The following is a 22,641-nucleotide window of genomic DNA, read 5'->3' on the forward strand; positions in this document are numbered from 1 at the left end:
GCAAGGTCTGGCCGGGTGAGCGGCGTCCAGATGACTAGGAGTGGGGTTGGGGGCGCTAGGGACCCTGTCCCAGCCACCCCCTTTCTCTTCCCTACTGGACCCCACTATTCCACTTCCGCTCGGCCCGGAGACTCAGCCAAGGGCTAGGCGAGGAACCCAGCCCGCAGAGGGGCGCCCGGGAGGCTGCAGTGGGCGGGCTTATTTTTCCCGCCTCTGGTGAGATTGGCAGCTCATTCTGGGAGCCTCCTCCAGGCTGCCTCTAGCACAGCCCGGAGCCCTCCTTTACCCCCACGCCCTTGGAGGAGGGTTCCGCTCCGCTGGTGGGGACAGACCTGGGGGCAGGACTAGGTGCCGGACTGTCAACACACCTCGGAAAGGCGGGACCGGTTGCGCCGGAGGGATTTTTGGGGAGGGATTTTGGGGCGTCCTGGGCCCCTAGCGGAGCCCACGCCTACCTTGCTCCGCGAGTTCCGCTCCGCTCCGCGTCGGGGGCGGGGGCGGAGGCGGGGCTATGGGCGGGGCCCAGGCAGGGTCGGGGCATTCTAGGTGGCTGCAGCAAGCGGCTCTAATTCTCCAGCCTCCGCTGCAATCGGCAGCTCTCGGGTAGGTAAGGGGCTCCAGGAGGGATCCGGGTTCCCCGCTGCTCCCGCGATCTCCCTATTCTCCTTCCCCTCAGGCCGCAGCCCGGGCAGTTCTGTTTGGTGGTGGGGGCGGGGCCGCGGCTGTGGGGTAGGATCGGGCTCGGGGTCCTCCCCCGGGCCTCCTCGCGACCGCCTTTAGACGAAAAAGGCTCGGCGGGGGTGTCCTAGCCCCACGCCCGGAATCCAGTTCCCCGATTCTCCCGCGGGGCCGCCAGAGGGCCAGCTGCCGTCCCCGCCCCCGCGCCTTCCAACCTCATGAAACTCTGGTTGTTTTCCAATCTTACTTAGATTCTATCTTTTTTGCAAGCTCTGACCTCCGACTGCCGGGCACCGTCCCAAGAACTGATTGAGACTGTGAGTGTTTGGAACCAGGCCCGTTTGACAGCTGCAGCCCAGGCGTCCCACCTCCGCGCAGCAGGTCGGGCCCTGGGACCCCGGGAGCGGGAGCATCGCGGAGATGAGGAGCAGGAGCAATTCCGGGGTCCGCTTGGACGGTTACGCTAGGCTGGTTCAGCAAACCATCCTGTGTTACCAGGTAAGAAGGGATCATCCCCTGTCCCCTCTTGGGTCCTGAGACTTTGCAGTTGAGAGCTTTCCTCTTTAAATTAAATCTTGCTGGCCTGTGATTAACACCCCCCCCCCATCCCACCCCATCTTCTATGAGTCAGGGGATCAAAAGGCTGTGTGGCTACTCTTCACAGAATTTTTTGCCCACTGTCTTTTTGCATTGACTCTGCTTCTTTTGGGTGAGAGAGAAGGTGTGTGTAGATGGACAGAGCCCACTGAATGAGGATGATGAACTCTGGACTTGGAGGACAGTAGACAGGAATGAAGAAGCTCCTGAGGTTTGCATCTCATTCTGGAGTGTGGGGCGACTGCTGCTGTCCCTCCCGTGGATCACCTTGTTAGCTACCCACCTGGCAGGGCCTTCGGGCTTATTCTGGTTGCTGTTTCACAGAGGAGAAAACTGCAGGCCAGAAAGGTTACTAGGGTCAGACCCAAATTCAGGTCTGCTCCCAAATTCTGGGGGACCTCTGAAGCTGCTCATGTGGTCTGAAGCATGAGTATGCCTGCTGTTTTGTATTACCAGGCTAAAGTTATATGTGGACCCATCATATAAGAAAACTGGACTATTTTTATTCCTAGTGAAGACAGCAGCTATGTTGCTTGCCTTCAATCAACAGCAACTATTTATAGGACCCTCCTGTCAGAGAAGTAAGTGGCATTCCATGGTTAGATTCCTGGCCTGCGAGTTGAGAGCCATGGTCACTCCCAAGCCACTAACCATTATCCCTTCTTAGCAAATTTCTCAGTCTTGTTTCCTCATTCTGGAAATATTTATTGTATACCTATTATATGCAAGGCACTCTGTCAGGTGGCTGGACTCACACAGAAGAATAAATTATTGTAGTGCAGTGAGATTTATGCATAGGGTATAAGACCAGTATCCATTGTCTGAAACCCCTGGGGCCAGATGTGGTTTGCAAGTCAGAAATGTTTGGATTTTTAGAAAAGTAATATGCATATGTTATATATCTTCTTCTATAATAATAAAAGTGTAATATGCTAATTAGACCAGGTGTCCTTCCGGACGACCTTCCGGACGGACAAAGCCAGGGCTGCAAGGGAAGCCCGGGGGGCGACTGGAGGGAAGCCCCAGTCCTAGGTGCCAGAGGGAAGCCAGTGCTGGCAGCCGGGGGAAGGAAGGCCTACTCTTGCACGAATTTCATGCATCGGGCCTCTCTAGTTCTATAATAATTGCAATGGATTCTGGGCAGCACCCCTTAATCAAACACATTATTATTTCCACATCAGAATATGAATATTCATACTGAGTAGGAAAGTAAAGACTGAAAATAGTTTTATATCAATTCAGGTCACCTTTTGCCACCAAATGAGCATGCTGCAAACTTAGGAAAGCATTAGAAATTTTCAGAGCTTATTGGCTTTTGAAATTGCACATGAGGGACTGTGACTCTTGTTTTGGAAGGTTAGCCCAGCGTGGGGAGCAGAGGAGTCCTGGAAGAGATGATATTCAAATTGAGAACTAAAGAAGGAGTAAGCAGGTGAACAGAGGTTATTTTTTGTCTTCCTCTTTCAAATATATTATAATTATATCTACAAAGTGTTTTTTAATATATTTTTATTGATTTCAGAGAGAGAGAGAGAGAGGGAGGGAAATGTCAATGATGAGAGAGAATCATTAATCAGCTGACTCCTGCACGCCCTACACTAGGGATCTAGCCCACAACCCAGGCATGTGCCCTGACCGGGAATTGAACTCTGACCGCCTAGTTCATAGGTCGACGCTTAACCACTGAACCATGCCAATCAAAGTGTTTTAAAATACAAGTTGAAAGGCTGTTCCTTTCATTACTGTGATGGAAAGGGCTATAAGGCGAACTGATAAAGCTTGGTTCTTGTGTCACACCTGGGTTTAAATCCCTACTTCTGTTTTCAATGAATGACATGTACTTGACCTCTTTGAGTCCATGCACTCATCTGTGAAATGGAAATAATAACACCTGCCTCCATTGAAGTATTATGAAGAAAAAGTAGTGCCCAGTCTGTTGCCTGGCATTGTAGTAGGCAATCACTAAATAGTGAGTGCTATTGGTGGTGTTAAGACTTTGATGTAGGCCACACACACCCAGGCCAAATGTCCTTGGCTTATGACCTTGGCCCACGATGCTCCCTTTCCTAAAGGCCTGGATCCAGTTACTGATTCTTTCTGGTCTTTGAACATATTATGTCTTCCACTGATATGGTGAGATCCTTGAACATAGAGACCTCATTAGTTTTGTTCCCTTTTCATCAAGCAGTGCTCCACACAAATGAAAGTTACTCTTAAGTCCTGCAGGCTCTGAGCCATCCTAATGACCTAGCTATTGATCCAGACTTGCAATCCCCCGGAAGCAAAAGAACTATTCTTGTTAAAGCAAATCTGCAGTGTTGGACTTTTCTCTCTAACATTTTAATGATTAAAAAGTGGACTGAGCCTTTAGTTGTATTTATTTTGGGGGTAGTTGGTGAGAAGCCTTCATGTTTGTCCTCTTTTCCCCTTCCCAGCTGCATTGTCAAGCTCTGCTAGTTAACCAGAATACTCCAGGTATGGTTCTGCTGGGAAATCCCATGAGCCTGAACATGTAGAATCCTACTCCTTCCCACCTTCCCCCAACCACACCCACCCTACCCCAACAGCTGGTCTTCACAGTTGTAGAATCGCAACCCATTTAGGGCTTCATCTTTTCTGAGTGATCTTAGGCATGACACTTAACCACTCTGTAAAAATGAATGAATAATTTTGTTATGTATACTTTACCACAATAAAAAATAAGTGAGCTAGAATAATGCTTTCTAAAGTTTATGCTATATCTCCCCATCTACAGGAGATATGTGCAGATGTTTATGAGGCATTTTTTTCAATGTCAGCTGGTACAAGCTTTGAACTCTGTTTCTGATTTGCTTTTTAAATCAAGATCAACTTACATTGATTTTATGTGTTAGAAATCATTCAGTGTTACTGTCAAACTCATAAACATTCTTCTGTTAGAGACAACAGTTTGTTCATATCAGCTAGCATGTCAACCAATTCCTTTTCCTATATCCATGAAAGAGAATTTTTTCCATTAGTAATTTGCCAAATATACTTGCTGCTTAATATTTGAATATTCAAGAAAAGAAGGAGAGAGCTATGTTTATAAAAAGATCCTTTGCAAGTTTGATTTTATATATTGAGAGAGTATAAGTATGTATTCTAAGAAGTATCTTCAAATATTTGTTGACTTAAAAAAAGAAATTCCTAGATTTATTTTGGCCAGATAAGAAATACTAACTTTGTGCATTTCTTCAAGATCAGCTCTGTTTGAAGGCTCATTTATAAAACTGTTCAGTACAAAGTGATGATAAGAGAATATGGATAAGAAAGAAAAATAATGATCAAGGCAGTGTTCACTGTAATTGCAGATTATCCATATAATAAAAGCCTAAGTGACCATTATGGCGGAATGACCGGTCACTATGATGTTCACTGACCACCAGGAGCAGACACTCAATGCAGGAGCTGCCTCCTGGTGGTCAGTGCACTCCCACAGGGGGAGCAGACGCTGAGCCAGAAGCCAGGCTCATAGCTGGCGAGTCCAGCAGCATTGGCGGGAGCTTCTCCTGCCTCTGCAACAGCGCTAAGGAGCAGCGAGCTGAGCAGTAAGGAATGAGCAGGTGGGTGGTAAGGAGCGAGGAATCTTAGATTGTGAGAGGGATGTCCAACTGCAGCTTAGGCCTGACCCCCGGGGATTGGGCCTAAGCTGGCAGGCGGACATCCCCCAAGGGGTTCTGGACTATGAGAGGGCGCAGGCCGGGATGAGGGACCCCCCAATGCACAAATTTTGTGCACCAGGCCTCTAGTCCTATATAATAAAAGCCTAATATGCTGTGTCCAGTCATCAGTTTAACCAATCAAAGCATAATGTGCTAATGATATCCTAAGGCTGCTCACTATGATGTGCACTGACCACCAGGGGGCAGACAGTTGACCGGTCAACCAGTCGCTATGATGGGCACTGACCACCAGGAGGCAGACACTCTGACTGGTAGGTTAGCTTGCTGCTGGGGTCCGGTCAATTGGGACTGAGCGAGATGGGCCAGACATGCCCTGGAGCCCTTCCGTGGTCCTCCCCAACTGGCCAACCTCCTATGTCCCTCCTCAGCCCTGATTGTGCACCGGTGGCATCCCTTGACCTGGCCTGCGCCCTCTCGCAATCCGGGACCCCTCAGGGGATGTCGGAGAGCTGGTTTCGGCCCGATCCCGCAGGCCAGGCCAAGGGACCCTACTGGTGCACGAATTCATGCACTGGGCCTCTAGTTTGTTATAAAAAGCAGATTATTAAGAGACCAGGACAGTAACTAAATAATGCTATTTAGCAGCAATGGAATTTAAAATGAGAAGAATGGAAAAACTAAAACATGGAGTATTGGAAAAAATAGTAATAATTTTTTAAAAGATATAATTAAATATTGGAAAGTAATAATATGGCAGAAGAATGGGAGGGGACTAGAGGTAAAGCATTCTAAGACCCTTATCACATTAAGAAGGAAGATAGAGGTATTACATATTTTAAATCAGGAGTTCATGTTTAAGCATTAGCATTAAAGTAAAATAAGTGGAATATATAACTTTTAAAGCAATGGAGGAACAAAAAAAATTTGACAACTCCATAAGAAGGAAGGAAAATAATGCTTGGGGAAAACAGGAACTTAAAAAAAACCACACTCACAGTAAACATAAAGGACAAAACAAGATGCAAATAAGTCCAACTATATTAGTAATCACAATAAATGTACATTTTAAAATTAGCCAGATAATAGAAATTATTTAAAAATATTTTAAGATACATGTGGTTTGCCTGACTGGCGTGGCTCAGTGGTTGAGCATCAACTATGAACCCAGAGGCCATGGTTCAATTCCAGGTGAGGGCACATGCCTGGGTTGCAGGCTCTATCCCCAGTGTGGTGGCATGCAGGAGGCAGCTGATCAATGATTCTATTATTGATGTTTCTATCTCTTTCTCCCTCTCCCTTCCTCTCTGAAATCAATAAAAGTAAATAAAGATACATGTGGTTTATAAGAGACAAAATCTAAAACAGAGGGTACTGAAAGGTTGAAAGTAATTTAGTGGGACAAAATATACGAGGCAAATGCAAACCAAAAAGAAATTGTTGTAATTATACTAATGCCAAGCAGTAGATTTTGAAATTTAAAAAAGTGTTATTACTAAATGATAAAGGGATAATTCACCAAGAAAATAAAGCAATTTTAAACCCACAGAATACTAACAACATTGCTTCAAAATGTATAAAGCAAAACTTGACCTTAATTGTAGAAGTTAAGTCCATAATCATAGTGGGAGTCTTTAAACTCCCCCTTTTCAGATACTAATAGATCAAGCAGAGAAATAATTAGGACATAGAAAATTTGAGCACCCTAAGAAACAAACTTGATCAAGTATGCATACATAGAACTCTGTGCTCCACCAATAGGAAATAGTATTTTTTAATCTTGCAAAGTGTATATTTTTATTTTTAAATAATGTCTCCTTTTTCCCCCATTGACCTCTCGCTAGCAACCCCCAACCCCCTAGCACGTGCCCTCACCCCCCTAGTGTCTGTGTAAATTGGTTATGCTTATGTGCATACATACAAGTCCTTTGGTTGATCTCTTATCCCACCCCCCGACACCCTCCCCAGTATTTTTGATACTTTCTTTTTACCCAAACTTGTCATGAATTTTTCAAAAAAGAAAGTGTCAAAAACACTGAAAAATCAAATTTATGTACACCACATTTTTGTGCCAAAATGAAAGAAAATTAGAGAGTGATAATAAACAGTTGCTAAAGCTCTCCCAAATATGTCTGGAATCTTACTAAGCCCACTTCTAAATATATCTAAGTAGGTCATGGATATACAGATCGTGGATATATCATGGATCTAAGAAGAAATTAAAATGGAAATTATGAAATATCTAGAACTGAATAATCACAAAAGCATTCCAAACACAAACTTATGGAATATAGCTAAAGTGGGATTTGAAGATAAATTTAAAACCTTAAAATGTGTATATTAGAAAAGAAGAAAAATTTAAAAATTAATGAACTCAAGATCAAGAAAAGGCCAACAGGATGCACCCAAGAAAATAGTGGAAAATAAATAATATAATAATAAGATAGAGGTAATAATGTAATATAAAACTAATAATATTAACAAAATCAAAAGCTGTTTTTTAGAAAAGACTAATAAATGGGTAAACTGGCAGGGCAATGGGAGAAGAGGGGCACCTTAACAATATAGGAGTAAATGGAAAAAATACTATGACTACTTTTTGGCAGTAAATTTGAAAATGTAAATGGACAGTTTTCTAGATAAATGTTACCAACATTAACTCAAGAAAAACATAAAATCCTAATTAGACCTATAACCATTAAAGAAATTGAATGAATCAAAAAAGTCCTAGTCCAAGAGGGGTTTATAGACTAAGACCATGGAACATATAGAGGTTTATTTATTCACTTATCTTTGAGGGGTGAAGAAATTTGGCTTTTATTCTGAGTGGGAAGGAAAGCCACGAGCAGACCAGTGACATCTGAATAGGGCGTGAGAAGAATCACTTGTAGGGAAAGGGAAAATCCCCATTTCCCTCTTCTGGTTATTTTTGGCTGAATGAATAATTAAATCAACAGGAGACAGACTGACAAGAGAAAATCAAATTTTAGCTCGTGTCCAGGGGAACCCCATATACATGAGAGAGTAAGAGACCTCGCATATATGAGAGGTTCAGAGATAGAAAGGGGGGTTGAGGCATATAAGACATCCTGAGTTAAGGATGAGGTAAAGGTGCCTTTGCGGCTTCAAAAGGTCATTGCAAGATTATAAAAGAAATAGTAAATTACTAAATTACCCAATAGATAGGTCAAAAGAAGTCATCTCTGATAATCTCTATGGGCAAGGCCTCTAATTCAAATTCTTCTTGGGGAGGGGTGGACAGAAGTTTTTCTTGAGCTTGCAGCTAAAATTGCCTTTGGCTCAAGGTAATCTGCATAACACTGTAGCACATTATGGGGTAGCTCATCCTGAACCTTCACATACTCCACCAGCTGCATGGAACATTGATCATAAGGGGCCAAGGAGCAAAGCAGTGTGACCAATTACGAAGCTTCTCCAGTTGGAGCATGATGGCTCAGGCAAAGGTGGTTGCAGTGGACACAGCTGAGAGTGGTGGAATTTGGGAGAAATTCCAAAGATAGAGACAACAGGATTTACTGGTGAATTGAGTGTAAGGTGTGTGGGAAAAAGAGAAGTCAAGAATGACTCCAAGGTTTTGGGCTGGAGCAACTGGTGGAATGGAATTGCTATTTACTGAGATAGAGAAAGTTGTAGAGAAGCAAGTTTGAGGAGGAAGATAAAGGGTTTAGTGAAGTTTTGGTAAGTAGGCAGTTGAATATATGAGTCTAGAAGTCAAGGGAGAGATCTGAGCTGGAGATAAAAACCTGGGAGTTATTGGTACATATGTGGTGTTTAAACTTAAAATTTTCAAAACTCACAGTCTGAGCCTCTAACGTGCAAATGGCTTTATCACTCTAATAGATTTTTATTCTTTACTTCTCACTAATTCCTGTAGTAAAGTGAGGCATTAGTGAGATGTCAGTCCTTAACCTAGTGTTGTGGAATCTTACAGAACACATTCACAGGTAAATGGGACCTTCTCGAAACACCCATCTTCTTCCTCTGTTCCCATGAGACTTGGCTTTTAGCCTCTTCCTAGCCCTGATCCACCCTCTAGGTATGTTGCAGATAACAGATGTCCCTTTGGAAACATGGTGCTTGTCAGTGACAAAGTACACCAGATGCACTCTGCCAGGCTGGCAGTTCAGTGAAACTCTCATTTTCCTTGTTCTGGAAACTCCATTTCCATTAGCACTGTCTTTTGGTATCCATTCACATGCTGTTGGTAGGTTGCTGTTAAAACTTGTAGTCAGTTCAAATTTCTTGTATCTAAGTATTAGGGCAATATGTGGCTGGGTCACAGGGTAGCTGCTAGGGTGGGAGAGGGGGACCTTATTTGGAAAAGGGAGAAGAGGTTCTGTTTAAAGATTTGTTAGAGCCCTGGGGGTGGGAGTGTATGTGCATAGGGAGCTGAGTCAGCTCAAAAGTGTGGGAGTAATGGCTAATAAAAACATGTGAGCCCAATAAATAAATTAATGTTGAATTCTGTCTAGTTTGTTCCAACCTATTGTTCAAGTTCAAAAGTAGTCTGCTGTTCTCGTGTTGGCTCAGCATCCACTTTGCAGCCCATATATGCCCCTTCCTTTGTATGCACACTAGAGGCCCAGTGCACGAAATTCGAGCACTCGGGAGTGGGGTCCCTCAGCCCAGCCTGTACCCTCTCACAGTCAGGGAGTACTCGGGGGATGTTCGACTGACAACTTAGCGAGTCTAAGCTGTCAGTCGGACATCCTTAGCACTGCTGCGGAGGTGGGAGAGTCTCTCGCCACTGCCACTACACTTGCCAGCCTTGAGACTGGCTTCTGGCTGAGCAGCACTCCCCTTGTGGGAGCACACTGACTACCAGGGGGCAGCTACTGCATTGAGCATCTGCCCCTGGGTGGTCAGTGTGTGGCATAGCGACTGGTCATCCCACCATTCGGTCTATTTGCATATTAGTCTTTTATTATATAGGATACCCTCTTAGGAGCAGTAGATATCACCACTTCAGCATCTCTGGCCTCTCCTGTTGTTAAAATCTGCCCCATCCCTTGCTTGTTCTGAGAATCATCTTTGTATTGCCTCCAGCCAAGGCAAGATATCCCCTATTTGTGGACAGGAATTTTAATATGATTGAGATGGCATTACTCCCCAAACTGATCTTCAGATTCAACTCATTCCTATCAAGAGCACAGCTGCCTTTTTGCAAAAAAGTGTAAGTGCTGTTTCTTAAGTATGTATGATGAAGACTTTAGCTTTTTAAAAAAAATCAAGGAGAGCCCTAGGTGGTTTTGCTCAGTGGTTAGTGTTGACACTCAGACTGAAGGGTCAAGGGTTCATTTCCAGTTAAGGGCACGTACCTTGGTTGCAGGCTTGATCCCTGGACCTGGTCGGGGCATGGGCAGGAGGCAACCAATCAATGTGTAACATGTTTCTCTCTCTTATCTCTCCCACTCCCTTCCACTTTCTCTAAAAATATCAATGGAAAAAATATCTTTGGGTGAGGATTAACAAAAAAATTTTTTGAAGGAGATAATGTTGAATATTTCTTTTTAAACTACACATACCACCCTAGGGAGTCATGTACCATATCTTCTCCAATCACCCTCTATCATTGTACCCCTACCTCCTGTGAAGTTCACTGCCCTACCTTCTGCCTTCTCAAATTTCACCTCTGTCCTGTGAGTTTACTATTCTCTATTTCACCTATCTCTTCTCTTCATCTAGCAATAAGTCATTTCCTGTGTTAGAAGCAGTTTCCTGTTTTATTCACTTTTCTACTTTTAAAACAAAAATGAGGTTTTACCTCCTGTTAGAATCATTCCTAAGGTTCATGTTGTACAAATCTGATTTGCTTCTTCAGGGTTTCCTGAAGAAAGATTAAACCGAAGAATGTGTAGAAAAATAAAACACATTCTTAAAGGGAAAATTACTTGTATTAACTATACATAATACAAATATAGATAGATAATATATACACTTTTAATATCTTTGGAAATATATTTCAGGCTATAAATCAGTAAAAATATAATTCTTATTATATATTTGTCCATTTATTTATTTAGCCCCTAATGAGATCAGGACCTTCGGTTAGAGTGGTAAACTAAAAAGGTAGACTTTGCCCTTAGGAAGCTTAAAACATGGAAGCAATACTTAAGATTGTGCCAGAAAGATATCCCATTTTTAAATTATTTTTTGAGAGAGAGGGGGGTGGGAGGGAAGGGAAGGGAAGGGAAGGGAAGGGAAGGGAAGGGAAGGGAAACATCAATTGGTTGCCTCCCGCACATGCTCCGACCAGGGACCAAATCTGCAACCTGGGTATGTGCCCTAACTGGGAATTAACCCGCCACCTTCTGGTTCACGGGATGACATGCCAACCAAGTGAGACATGTGGGCCAAGGCAAGATATCCCCTATTTGTGGACAGGAGTTTTAATATGGCTGAGATGGCATTACTCCCCAAACTGATCTACAGATTCAACGCATTCCTATCAAGAACCCACCTGCCTTTTTGCAAAAATTGACAAGCTGATCATAAAATTCCTATGGAAATGCAAGGGACCCAGAATGGTCAAAACAATCTTGAAAAAGAAGAATAAAGTTGGAGGACTCACACTTTATGACTCACTTCCCCTGCAGCAAGGGCACTGATCAGGTTTTGGCTCAGGTCTGTGCTGTCTCTTCTAACACTGCATTGGGCCACTACATTGACTCTGTACTAGTAGCTCTCCTGATAGCTGCCCTTGACTGAGATCTGCCCCATCCTCTTCCTTTGGCCCCACACCTGTCTCCTCAGGAAATAGTTATAGAGTGGTAGAATGGCTCTTATTATAGAATTCATCACTGATATTATTTTTTCAAGAAAATACACAGAGAGTTTAGTAAAACAGAAAGGACTGGTTTATATAAGTGAGCAAAACCCAGGCCTAAAGAAGGGGAAAGGCAAAGAGCTGGGGGTAGAGAGAGTGCAGTTGCCAGGGTTTTTGTCTCAACCATATTAACGGAATAAAACTAGCAGTATTAACAGTAAAAATAAAAGAGGACGCCCAGGCATTGCTTTTTCCTAATAAAAATAATGATGGTTACATCAAGCTAACTTGTAGATTCTTCCCCTAACCATGTATCTTCATCTGATTTCCTGAAATAATTATCTGAAAAAGAAATAATTTGAATGAAATTATTCAAATGGGTCAATAATATTAATACATTTGTAGTTATTGAGCACTGATTTGTACTGCTAGACAAAATGCTTAATACGAGTTACTTTATTTAATCCTCACAAACAACCCCATTAGTTCCAGGCACTACTCTAATCCCCATTTGATAGATGGAAAGACAATGAAATAATTTGTTCAAGGTCACAGCTGGATTGTGGTAGAGCTTTGAACACAGGCAGTCTGTTTCCAGTTCCTGTGCTCTTAAACACAATACATTGAAGGTTATGTGTGGGTATAGATCAAATTAAATTATACTTTTAAAAGCTTGGAAAGTCACATATAGCTCAAATGACATATCTTAAGCCATAGGCTTAACATGGACAAATATACTACCTTCCTCTTGCCTGCAATTTGCCTGTTTGTGTTTAGCTTGTAAAATTGCATCAGATGGAGGCCTTTTGTCTCCCCTCCATTGAGATAACTAATGTAAGCAGAAGACCCCAGGGCTCTAAAGAGATAGAATTCTTGGGTGGTTCACAAAAATTAGTGACTATGAATAAAGATGATACAGCACAATCCTCCTTTACTGGGGGAGTAACTCAAAGACAAAACGACTGGGTAATTCTTATAAGAAGGGACAGCAACCTGGCTGGTGTGGCTCAGTGGTCACATTGAGTGTCAACTGGCACATGCCCGGGTTGCAGGCTCGATCCCCAGTGTGGGGCATGCAAGAGGCAGCTGATCAATGATTCTCTCTCATCATTGATGCTTCTATCTCTCTCTCCCTCTCCCTTCTTCTCTGAAATCAATAAATATAGTTTTTTATAAAAAGAATGGATAGCAGGCCAGGGGTCACAAAGTATCCCCCAGTCTATGGTCATTTCAGTTTTTATGAATCACATCAAAATGGCACTTCCACATCTTCTTCTAACACAATATATTATTTTTATAGACTTAAAGAGAGAAGCAAGTCCTAGTCAGCTCCGTCTGTTCTAACAAAATACCACAGACTGGGTGGTTTAAGCAGAAATTTATTCCTCACAGTTCTAGAGGCTGGAAAGTCCAATATTAGGTCAACAACATGCAAATTTTGGGGAGACATAAACATTCAGTTCATGACAGTAAGTATTCTTTTGGATGAGTGCAATAGTGCCCCAATCTAGCATGGCTTGTTTATGCATTTTGAATGTGGGGATCACCAAAACACTAGACTGCTTCTCTGTAGTAGAACAAGGGGTTCAGACGATCTAGCTCTGAGTGGGGATGAACTAATCCACTTCAACAGTTAAGCCCAAGCTAAAGAATAAAAGAGGTGACTTTCATTTAGCAGGACAGTGACATTTCATAATCCAAACCACACTTAGCACTATGTGCAAGCAGTCCCTGCTGTGTCATCACAAGGCTGTTTGTCTCTGTGGACTCAGGGTTGATGGGTACGCCAGGAAGGGGCCACGTCCTTTCCCTAGATGTCCTGATGATTTCCTGTCCTGGGTTAGCCAACTGGCCTCAAAACAGATAAAGATGCTTAGTTATACATTGTTGGTGCATAGTGATTTTAAAAAAAATAACTCCAGAAGTCCACTATTGGAATAAGACTTGTACCTTCAATCAACCATCCCTAGACTTCAGTTATAGTTGACTTTAAAATCATTGATTTGTAGTTGTTGGCTGTAGAACTATGTCAATACACTGAATGCTGTTTCCCCTGAGGGCAGTATCAGTTCAGTTTTAGATGTTTTGTTCGAAGGGCATAGATTAAAGAAGAGAGTTGAATATTTAATTCCTTGGGGAAGACAATTTGAAACTATGCCAATGTTTCTTTACCTAATAACCTTGGCAGTATCACTTTGAAAGTACCCAAGAGAGTTTTTTCATGAGCCTTTTTGTAAATAATTTGGTGCCCTTTTTTAAACTGGCAAGGCTCTGATTCTTATAAGGTGTTTTATTAGATGTATATTTCTTTGCATATTTTTAGGAAAAGTCAACAGAGGCTTCTATGACTCCTCCTATCTTATCTATTTAATGTCTAGGTACAGAGTTTATTAGGACTGGCTTTTAAAAAGGCAATAGCTTTATTGAGATATAATTTACTTATCATATAATTCATCTCCGTAAAGTATACAATTGAATGGTTTTAATATATTAATTACAATCAACTTTAGAATATTTTCATCACCCAGAGAAAGGGAAAAATACCTGCTAACCATCACTTGCTTCCCATTATTCTCATTTCACCCCTACCTCCAACCCTAGATAACCACTAGTCTACTTTATATCTCAATGGATTTGCCTATTCTGGACAGTTCGCATAAATGAGATCATACAATATGTAGTCCTTTGTGACAGGCTTCTTTCACTTAGCATCATATCTTCAAGGTTCATCCATGTTGTAGCATGTGTCAGTACTTCATTCCTTCTTGTTGCTGAATAATATTCCATTATTTGTATAGACCACATTTTGTTTATCCATCAGTTGATGGACATTTGGATTGTTTCTTCTTTGGGACTATTATGCATAATGCTGTTATAAATATTGTGTATACTTTTTGTGTGTGAAGGTCTGGCTTTTTAGTGACGCATCTGGTCTTTAAAATACAGGTTATAAAATAGCTAAATAGCACTCCCAGTGTCCTCTTGCTCAGCGCCTCCTTTTTAGGCACATGAAGTGTCTGGATTACAGATGAGGCAGCTAAGACCCAGATAGGGTAAGCAGCTTCCCTGAGGGAAAATGAGATAGAGTGATGGAGTGGGACCCAACTCCACTTCAATAGTTAAGCCCAAGCTAAAGAATAAAAGAGGTACCCTAACCGGTTTGGCTCAGTGGATAGAGCATCAGCCTGCGGGCTCAAGGGTCCCAGGTTCGATTCTGGTCAAGGGCATGTACCTTGGTTGCGGGCACATCCCCAGTAGGGGGGTGTGCAGGAGGCAACTGATTGATGTTTCTCTCTCATCAGTGTTTCTAATTCTCTATCTCTCTCCCTTCCTCTCTGTAAAAAATCAATAAAATATATTGATTTTTAAAAAAGAATAAAAGAGGTGACTATCATTTAGCGGTGGCATGGCATGGCTTGGCATTGCTGTACACATTGTGACAATGCTTTACCAATTTGTGTGGATACATGAAGGCAGAAGAAGACTTAAAGCCCGAAGTGCAAATATTTATAAAAGTCTTGCAGGCTTTTTCTGTTTGCTTTTTTTTCCTGTTTGTCATTTCCAATAGTGTGATCTGGTCTGAAAGCAAAATAACAAGAACTTCAAAGTGACAATATTCCTTAGGATCTTCTTAGTGATGTCACTTCTCGCTCATGATCACACTGTTGGTGGCAGAGCAAGGACTGAAACTCCTGTCTCTTCACTTGTCATCCTGACCCTTGTTGTGGCCTCTGAAGACAAGTATTCCTTGCCCAGGAACTTGGTAAAGGGTATTGTTGACTCATTTTGTGTCTCTTCTTTAATAGAATCCCATCACGGGGCTGCTGTCTGCCAGTCATGAACAGAAGGATGCCTGGGTGCGGGATAATATCTACAGCATCCTGGCCGTGTGGGGCCTGGGCATGGCCTACCGCAAGAATGCCGACCGTGATGAGGACAAGGCCAAGGCCTATGAGTTGGAGCAGGTAATGCTGATTGGCAGCCATGTCTTGGCTGCTCAGCACCTCTTCCTTAAACTGAAAAGTCTACAAGGAAGTAGCTGTGTGTACAGAACAGTTTGGTGCAGATGTTGGCTCAATTTCTGCTATAGAATGTTTTGGGGAAGCACTTAAGTGGCCTCAACCTCTCATTTGTTTTTTCTTTTGAGATTTTTCCTTCTAAAAAATAATCACAATGAATTGGAAATTAAAGCATTCAAATTTCTAACTAGCTATTTCTCACACACATGTTCTGTCAATTTTATATATCTATATATATCAAAGGCTAATATGCAAAGTGTCCCTTGGGAGTTCGACTGGGAGACCAGGAGCTCAATCGCTTGCTATGATGTGTGCTGACCACCAGGGGGTGGCGTAGAAGGAAGACCCGGCCAGCAGCCGGAAGGCCCCGATCATCCCTGATCATCGGCCAGGCCTAGAGAACCTTACCCATGCACAAATTTCATGCACCGGGCCTCTAATAGTTATATATGAGGTTATATAAACTAATATGATTGTTTTTTTAAAGTCAGTACACCAGAACTGCACATTCCAAAGAGTATACACCTTTCAAGTAGTTATGTTGAAAGGATGCTTATCCAAACAGTATTGCCACCATTTAAAACATGTTTGGAATTTCCCTTAAATGGCTTTCTAGTTTGAGCCATTTTGAAGCAGTCTTATTAATTTATAGTCACCCTCTAATTTTGAACCATGTTGGTATTACCCAATTTTTGTGCTTATTTTGCCATATAGCTCAATGAAGTCCTTTTATTGTTTTTCAAAATTAGAATCCAAGATACCCACCAAAGAAAAGATTTACCATCATTGAGTATGTAAGAAAATAATCAGGAGGTGTTTTCAGTTTCCATGACCCTTCACTACATCCTCCACTGCAAACCATGTACATTCTGTAAGAAGAGATGCTCATGGCCCTGGGTGAGCTTCTGTCATCCAGGCAACTTTGAGCTATCCTATTCTCCAGCCACTTGTGAAGCAGTTTGATAGTGTTGTTAATAGGCCATATTAAACCTTAGACTGTTTTGCTCAGTGGATAGAGCATTGGCATGTGGACCGAAGGGTCCTAGGTTCAATTCCAGTCAAGGGCATGAACCTCAGTTTCATGCTCCATCCCCAGCACGGTTGTGGCACGTGCTGGAGGCAACCAGTCGATGTGTCTCTCTCACATCAATGTTTCTCTCTCTCTCTCTCTCTCTCTCTCTCTCTCTCTCTCTCTCTCTCCCCTTCTCTTCCACTCTCTCTAAAGAAATCAATGGAAAAAATATCCTCAGGTGAGGATTAACAAAACATAGGACATATTAAGATCAGTCTTTTAATATTCACAATTAAGACCTGAATTGTGAAGGAAATGAGAGGTCACATAATGTATTGACTAAGAACTCAAACTCTGGAGTCAAATGGCCTGGACTCTGTCCTTGCTCTATCCACTGGGAAACTTTAGCAATGTTACTTCATCTCTCTCAACCTCTGGTTCCTCATCTATAAAGTGAGGTAATAATAATACCTACCTCAAAAGACTGTTGGAAGAATTAGAGAGAATCAGGTAAAGTGTTTTGTACAATGCCTGGATATAGTGTCTGATTATCAAAGTACTATTGCTATTTATAATGATAATTAGAATTATAGTAAATGGTTACAATACATATTATTAAGAAACCTTGGCAGCTACTTGCATTTTGTAAGAACTTTACTCAACAGTTCAGTAATGGTGTCACAAATGGCTATTTTGGCACAGAGCAGTATTACTTGGGACAGGCATGGTGGACTTAATTCATCCTTGCATAACAAAAATAAATTACTAAGAATTGTGTCATGCCCTAGCTGATTTTGCTCAGTGGATAGAGCGTAGGCCTGTGGACTGAAAGGTCCCAGGTTTGATTCCGGTCAAGGGCATGTACCTTGGTTGCGGGCATAGGAGGTGTGCAGGAGGCAGCTGATCGACATTTCTCTCTCATCGATGTTTCTAACTATCTCTCTCCCTCTCCCTTCCTCTCTGTAAAAAATCAATAAAATATATTTAAAAATTAAAATAAAAAAATAAAACTCCAAACTTTATTTTTTTAAAAAAGAACTGTGCCATAAAGCTCCAGGGTACTAGGCTTATACAATTGCTTGCTAAAATATCAGTGAGGAGTCACTGGATTTCAGAGCCGGGAGATGCCACCTGGTCCAACTCCTTCATTTGAGATAAATCACTTTGTCAGGATTTTCTTCCTTTGTGATGGAGTGGAGAGGTGGAAATAACTAAACAATCAGAATACTTGTATACACTCAGGATCTGCCTTCTCAGGGAAGTCTCCAGGTAGCGTAGGCTTACTGGCCATGTGGTGAGGTTTCCATGGAGCAGGGAAGCTGGTCTTGTTACTAATCCCACTTTATTTCTACAGAACGTGGTGAAACTCATGCGGGGTCTTCTCCAGTGCATGATGAGACAGGTAGGTGGAAAACGACAAATGTGTTTGTGGGTCATCTAAGTGGGCATTTCATCATTTTCATGACAACTAACATTCTTAAAGCGTTTTGAACTTTTCAAGATGAGAAATTGAAAATATTTTGCTTACTTTCTTTTTTAAAGTTATCTTCAATACTTGTATTACATTATATGACTCAGACTCAAAGGGCGCTGTGTTTCAGAATCTCTTTTGAAGAGTTGCTTGCGTAAAAGGAGAACATACCTTTTTTTAATAAATGGGGAAGAAAACATGTTTTTAAAAGCACTCCTAGAAAGCCATGTACTGTTGTTTATTCTGTTGAGTTTATAAAAGGGTTTCTTTTGAGTTGAAATGCTTGAGTTTCTGAAACTTGACATTACTATTTACTGGTATTTTCTGTGAGGGTTAAATAAAACAACTCATTGAGCACATACTGTATATAGAGCATCATACTAGGATCTGCAACAGATACAAAGATGACTACAATACTGTCCCCACCCTTAATCAGCATGTGCCTGCTAGTCTTCAAAGATAGTTATTCTTTTTCTTTAAACATAACAGGCCCTCTTCCAATTATCCTTCTCACCCTCTTTTCCTCCTTTTCTCATTGAGTGCCTACCATGTGTTAAGGCTCATGCTGGGGATACACAGGCATGGAAACCCCTTGTCTTGACCCCTTGCCCCTGCGGAACTAGTTAAAATCCCACTGGGCTGGGACATTCCTAAAGATGGGCAGGAAGAATCCCCCACACAGTCCCTCTGTGTGGTGCTCACTAGTGAAAATCCCATTTTCCATCCCTTTGGCTCCCAGAGGTAGCAGATAAGAGGTCTGCATCCAAGAGATTGAACCTAGGTGTGGCCTCTGCCAGCCATGAACCTCTTAGCTATGCAGAGCTGGCTTGCCTTCTCCTTCAGGTGGATAAAGTGGAAAAGTTCAAGCACACTCAGAGTACCAAGGACAGCCTGCACGCCAAGTACAACACTGCCACCTGCAGCACCGTGGTGGGTGATGACCAGTGGGGCCACCTTCAGGTGGATGCCACCTCCCTCTTCCTCCTGTTCCTGGCCCAGATGACTGCTTCAGGTGAGCATAGGCCATTTGAGCCCATTGTACAGGGAGTAACAATCCAGAAGGGTTCAGGGAGGGGCAGATATTGATCAGTATTCAAAATAAGCTATTTCTGTAAAGAAAAAGCATGCTTCATTATAATATTATTAGAGGCCCGGTTCACAGATTCATACACCAGTGGGGTCCCTCAGCCTGGCCTGCGCCCTCTTGCAATCCGACATCCCCCAAGGGATGTGGTAGTGCGTGAAGCGGCAGGCAGCTGGGGAGGAGCCCAGGCCGGGTGCTGCACTGCTCCCACTCATCCCAGCACCTGCTGTGCCTGCCATCACTCAGTAGTGCTGCTGCAGAGGCAGGAGAGGCTCATTCGGGCGCTTAGGCTTTTATATATATAGATGAGCACTGACTCTGTGACATGCTAATAGTCAGCCTCCTGAGCACTCACAGGATGAGGGCTGTTGAGCCAGCTCTGTTAGCATCTCTGTAGTTAATTCCAAAGCTGCCTTTCTGTCACTGTCACCTAGTTACTGGGTGACAACCTAGATGAGATCTACCTTCAACAGTTCAACTCTCTGCAGAGTGTCATGCCCCCTCTTACTACTAAAGTTTTCTTCTCCCAGACTTTATCAGTGAATATGCTACAATTAATTTAACTATTACTTTATTCTTTTCCTTTTTGCTGTTATAACTAATATTGCAATACCAACTTTGACCCATATCTATTTGTTTGCTTTCATTAGTTAGATTTCATTCAAAGAGTGCAGAAGGCCTCACACCTTCCCTTTTAATCCTTTCTGTTTGTAGGCACACACACAAAGGTAGATACATTCTTTCCTTCCTTCCTTCCTTCCTTCTTTCTTCCCTCCCTTCCTTCCTTCCTTCCTTCCTTCCTTCCTTCCTTCCTTCCTTCCTTCCTTCCTTCCTTCCTTCCTTCCTTCCTCTCTCTGCTATTAGACATCGTGTTAAAATTTACTTTAGACTTAATTTTTGATGCTCTAGTAAGAAAAATGAAAATGGGGCCCTAGCTGGTTTGGCTCAGTGGATAGAGTGTCACCTGCATCAATGATCCTCTCTCATCATTGATGTTTCTGTCTCTCCCTTTTCCTTTCTCTCTGAACAATCAATAAAAGTTAAAAAAAAGAAAAATGAAAATGGGGCAAAAGGATTCATTTCCTAGTGTGATATTTGTAATTGGCAGCTCCCTTTACAACATAACTTCATAATTTCATTGTTTGCTCTTCTTTACTAGGTTTACGTATTATTTTCACCCTCGATGAGGTTGCCTTCATACAGAATCTTGTTTTTTATATAGAAGCTGCATATAAAGTTGCTGTAAGTATAAACCCCGGTAGTGTTTTCAGTTGTCAAAAAGAATAAAAAATCATATGGTTCTCTGAGAGCCAGGCTGTTTAGGGCTGACCAGAAATTTAGCATGATTAGAGGTGTAAGATTATGTCACCTCCACACACAAAGTGCACATTTTTGTCCTGGGACACAATTGCAGAGTTCATGTGGCATGTACATAGGCTAGTCTGACTCAGGATTAAGGGCAGCAGCAGCAGCACCTCAGTGGGAGCTGCTATGCCAAGGTGATCACCCCAAACAGCCCACAGGTAGAGGAGCCAGAGCCAGATGTGTGCCCCAGACCAGGTGTGTGCAGGTACAAATGTGCATGAACCCCAGCTCCTCCAGGGTTGACTATAAGGGTGATAAGGAAAGTGTAGAGTTTGGTTTGAAAAAGAAAGCCACTATGGTTTAAAGCAAGGGTCAGCAAACATTAATGCAAAGGGCCAAGGAGTAAATATTTTCAGCTTTGTGGTCCCTATGGTCTCTTTTGCTGCAACTCAACTTTGCCATGGTAGCACCAAAGTAGCCATAGACAACACATAAACACATGAGCATGGCTGTGTCTCAAATATACTTTATTTACAAAATCAGGTGGCAAACTAGATTTGGTCCAAGGGCTATAGTTTACTACCCCCAGGTCTAAAGCAGTAACTTTCAATCAGGGGCAATCTTCCCCTCCCAGAGGACATGGGGCAATGTCTTGAAACATTTTTGGTTGTAATACTGCGGAGCGTGCTACTTACATCTAGAGGGTGGTGTCCAGGGACTATGCTGAGCATCCTACAGTGCACAGGACAGCCCCACAACAAAGAATGATCTGGCCCCAAATATCAATAGTGCCGAGGTTGACAAATCCTGGTCTAAAGAAACTCGAGAAATCTTCATGTTAAAGGTGGGACTTTAGTTGGACCTTGGAGGATGAGTAGAGTTAGATAAGCAGAAGGAGGAAAAGGGGTGTTTGCGGTGAGGGAATAGCATGAGCAGTCATAGAGGTAAGGACAGGCTCTGAGTGTGTGTATTTGGGAGGATGCTTGGGAAAAAGGGGTGCAGAGTGAAGGAGTAGACTTAGGGTCAAAGTTGAGTGTTAGACAGTGATAGAAAATAGTTTGTGGGTGTGCGGTGTGTGGGGGGGTGTGAGGTGGAGAGGCCAAATAATGGAGGTGTGGCCATCCAGAGAGAGAGATTTGAAAAGGATCCATTAGGGTCATATAAATAGTTTGTCACTTTAGCAGGGAGTGAGCTGATCAAAGCAATTTTTGAGTTGGAGTGAAGATGGGCTGGAACATGGAAAGGCCCAGATGTGAGGAATACTGAAAGAAGGAGTCCCAGGTCCTAGCTACAAGGCAAAGAGTCTAAAGTCACTCTGGTGTGTCTAAGTTGAAATTTTCACATTTTGAAAATGATCATCTTTAGAGACCAAATAATAAATACTGAAATGTTGGCGTTGGTCCTGTTCTTGTTGGGTTGTAATCTTTCAATAGTGCACATAGCATTATTTCAAAACAGTATCCCATGCTTAGGTTTCTTAAGAGAAAGTATGAATTATTATAGATATGCATGTATCAAGTCCTCTATGTGGACGGAGTGATCTGAGCCAATTCATATTAACCAGTTTAAAATACCAGGAAAGTTCAGTATTCTGTGCCTTAGTGTTGACTTGGGCTCCTGTTACTTGCTGAGCATTTCTTCCCCCAAGAGGTAATGCTAGAAAAAGATATTAAATTATTTTAAATGGTTTGGTTGGCTTCAACTATTTCTAACCCATTTGTTGAAGTTTCTTTATTCCATCTTATAATTTAATATAAGTTCAAAGGAATTAGCTAAATTGAGGGGCAGCATTTTATTTGATTTTGATAAATAAAATATTTTGTTTTCTACAAATCAAGAGTTTCTCACAAATTAATAATTTTTAGGAATAAGAAAATTGAGAGCACTTTTGCATGCATTTTTGGTTCCACCTGGGTATTTACTTCTAAAACTCTGCACAAAGGTCAAATGAACTGAAATTGAGGAAAAACAAAGCCTGAGTGTGTAAAACCATGAATTTGGTGGTCTTGGAGAAGAGATATTCATGTTCCATTATGCCTGCAGTAAC

General features: G+C 42.3%; 1 protein-coding gene across 1 annotated transcript in view; it reads left to right on the top strand.

Annotated features, from left to right (window-relative positions):
- Positions 1 to 507: 507 nt before the first annotated feature.
- Positions 508 to 22,641, top strand: part of PHKA2 (phosphorylase kinase regulatory subunit alpha 2) — a 61,378-nt gene continuing 39,244 nt past the window's right edge. Inside the window, 6 exon segments of the mRNA XM_023753688.1 lie at positions 508 to 603; positions 949 to 1,176; positions 15,510 to 15,668; positions 18,089 to 18,136; positions 19,049 to 19,217; positions 20,449 to 20,531. Coding sequence (XP_023609456.1) covers positions 1,099 to 1,176; positions 15,510 to 15,668; positions 18,089 to 18,136; positions 19,049 to 19,217; positions 20,449 to 20,531 — 537 coding nt within the window. The 5' untranslated portion in view covers positions 508 to 603; positions 949 to 1,098.

Source organism: Myotis lucifugus, unplaced genomic scaffold (assembly GCF_000147115.1).
Source record: "Myotis lucifugus unplaced genomic scaffold, Myoluc2.0 scaffold_49, whole genome shotgun sequence".
NCBI lineage: Eukaryota > Metazoa > Chordata > Mammalia > Chiroptera > Vespertilionidae > Myotis > Myotis lucifugus.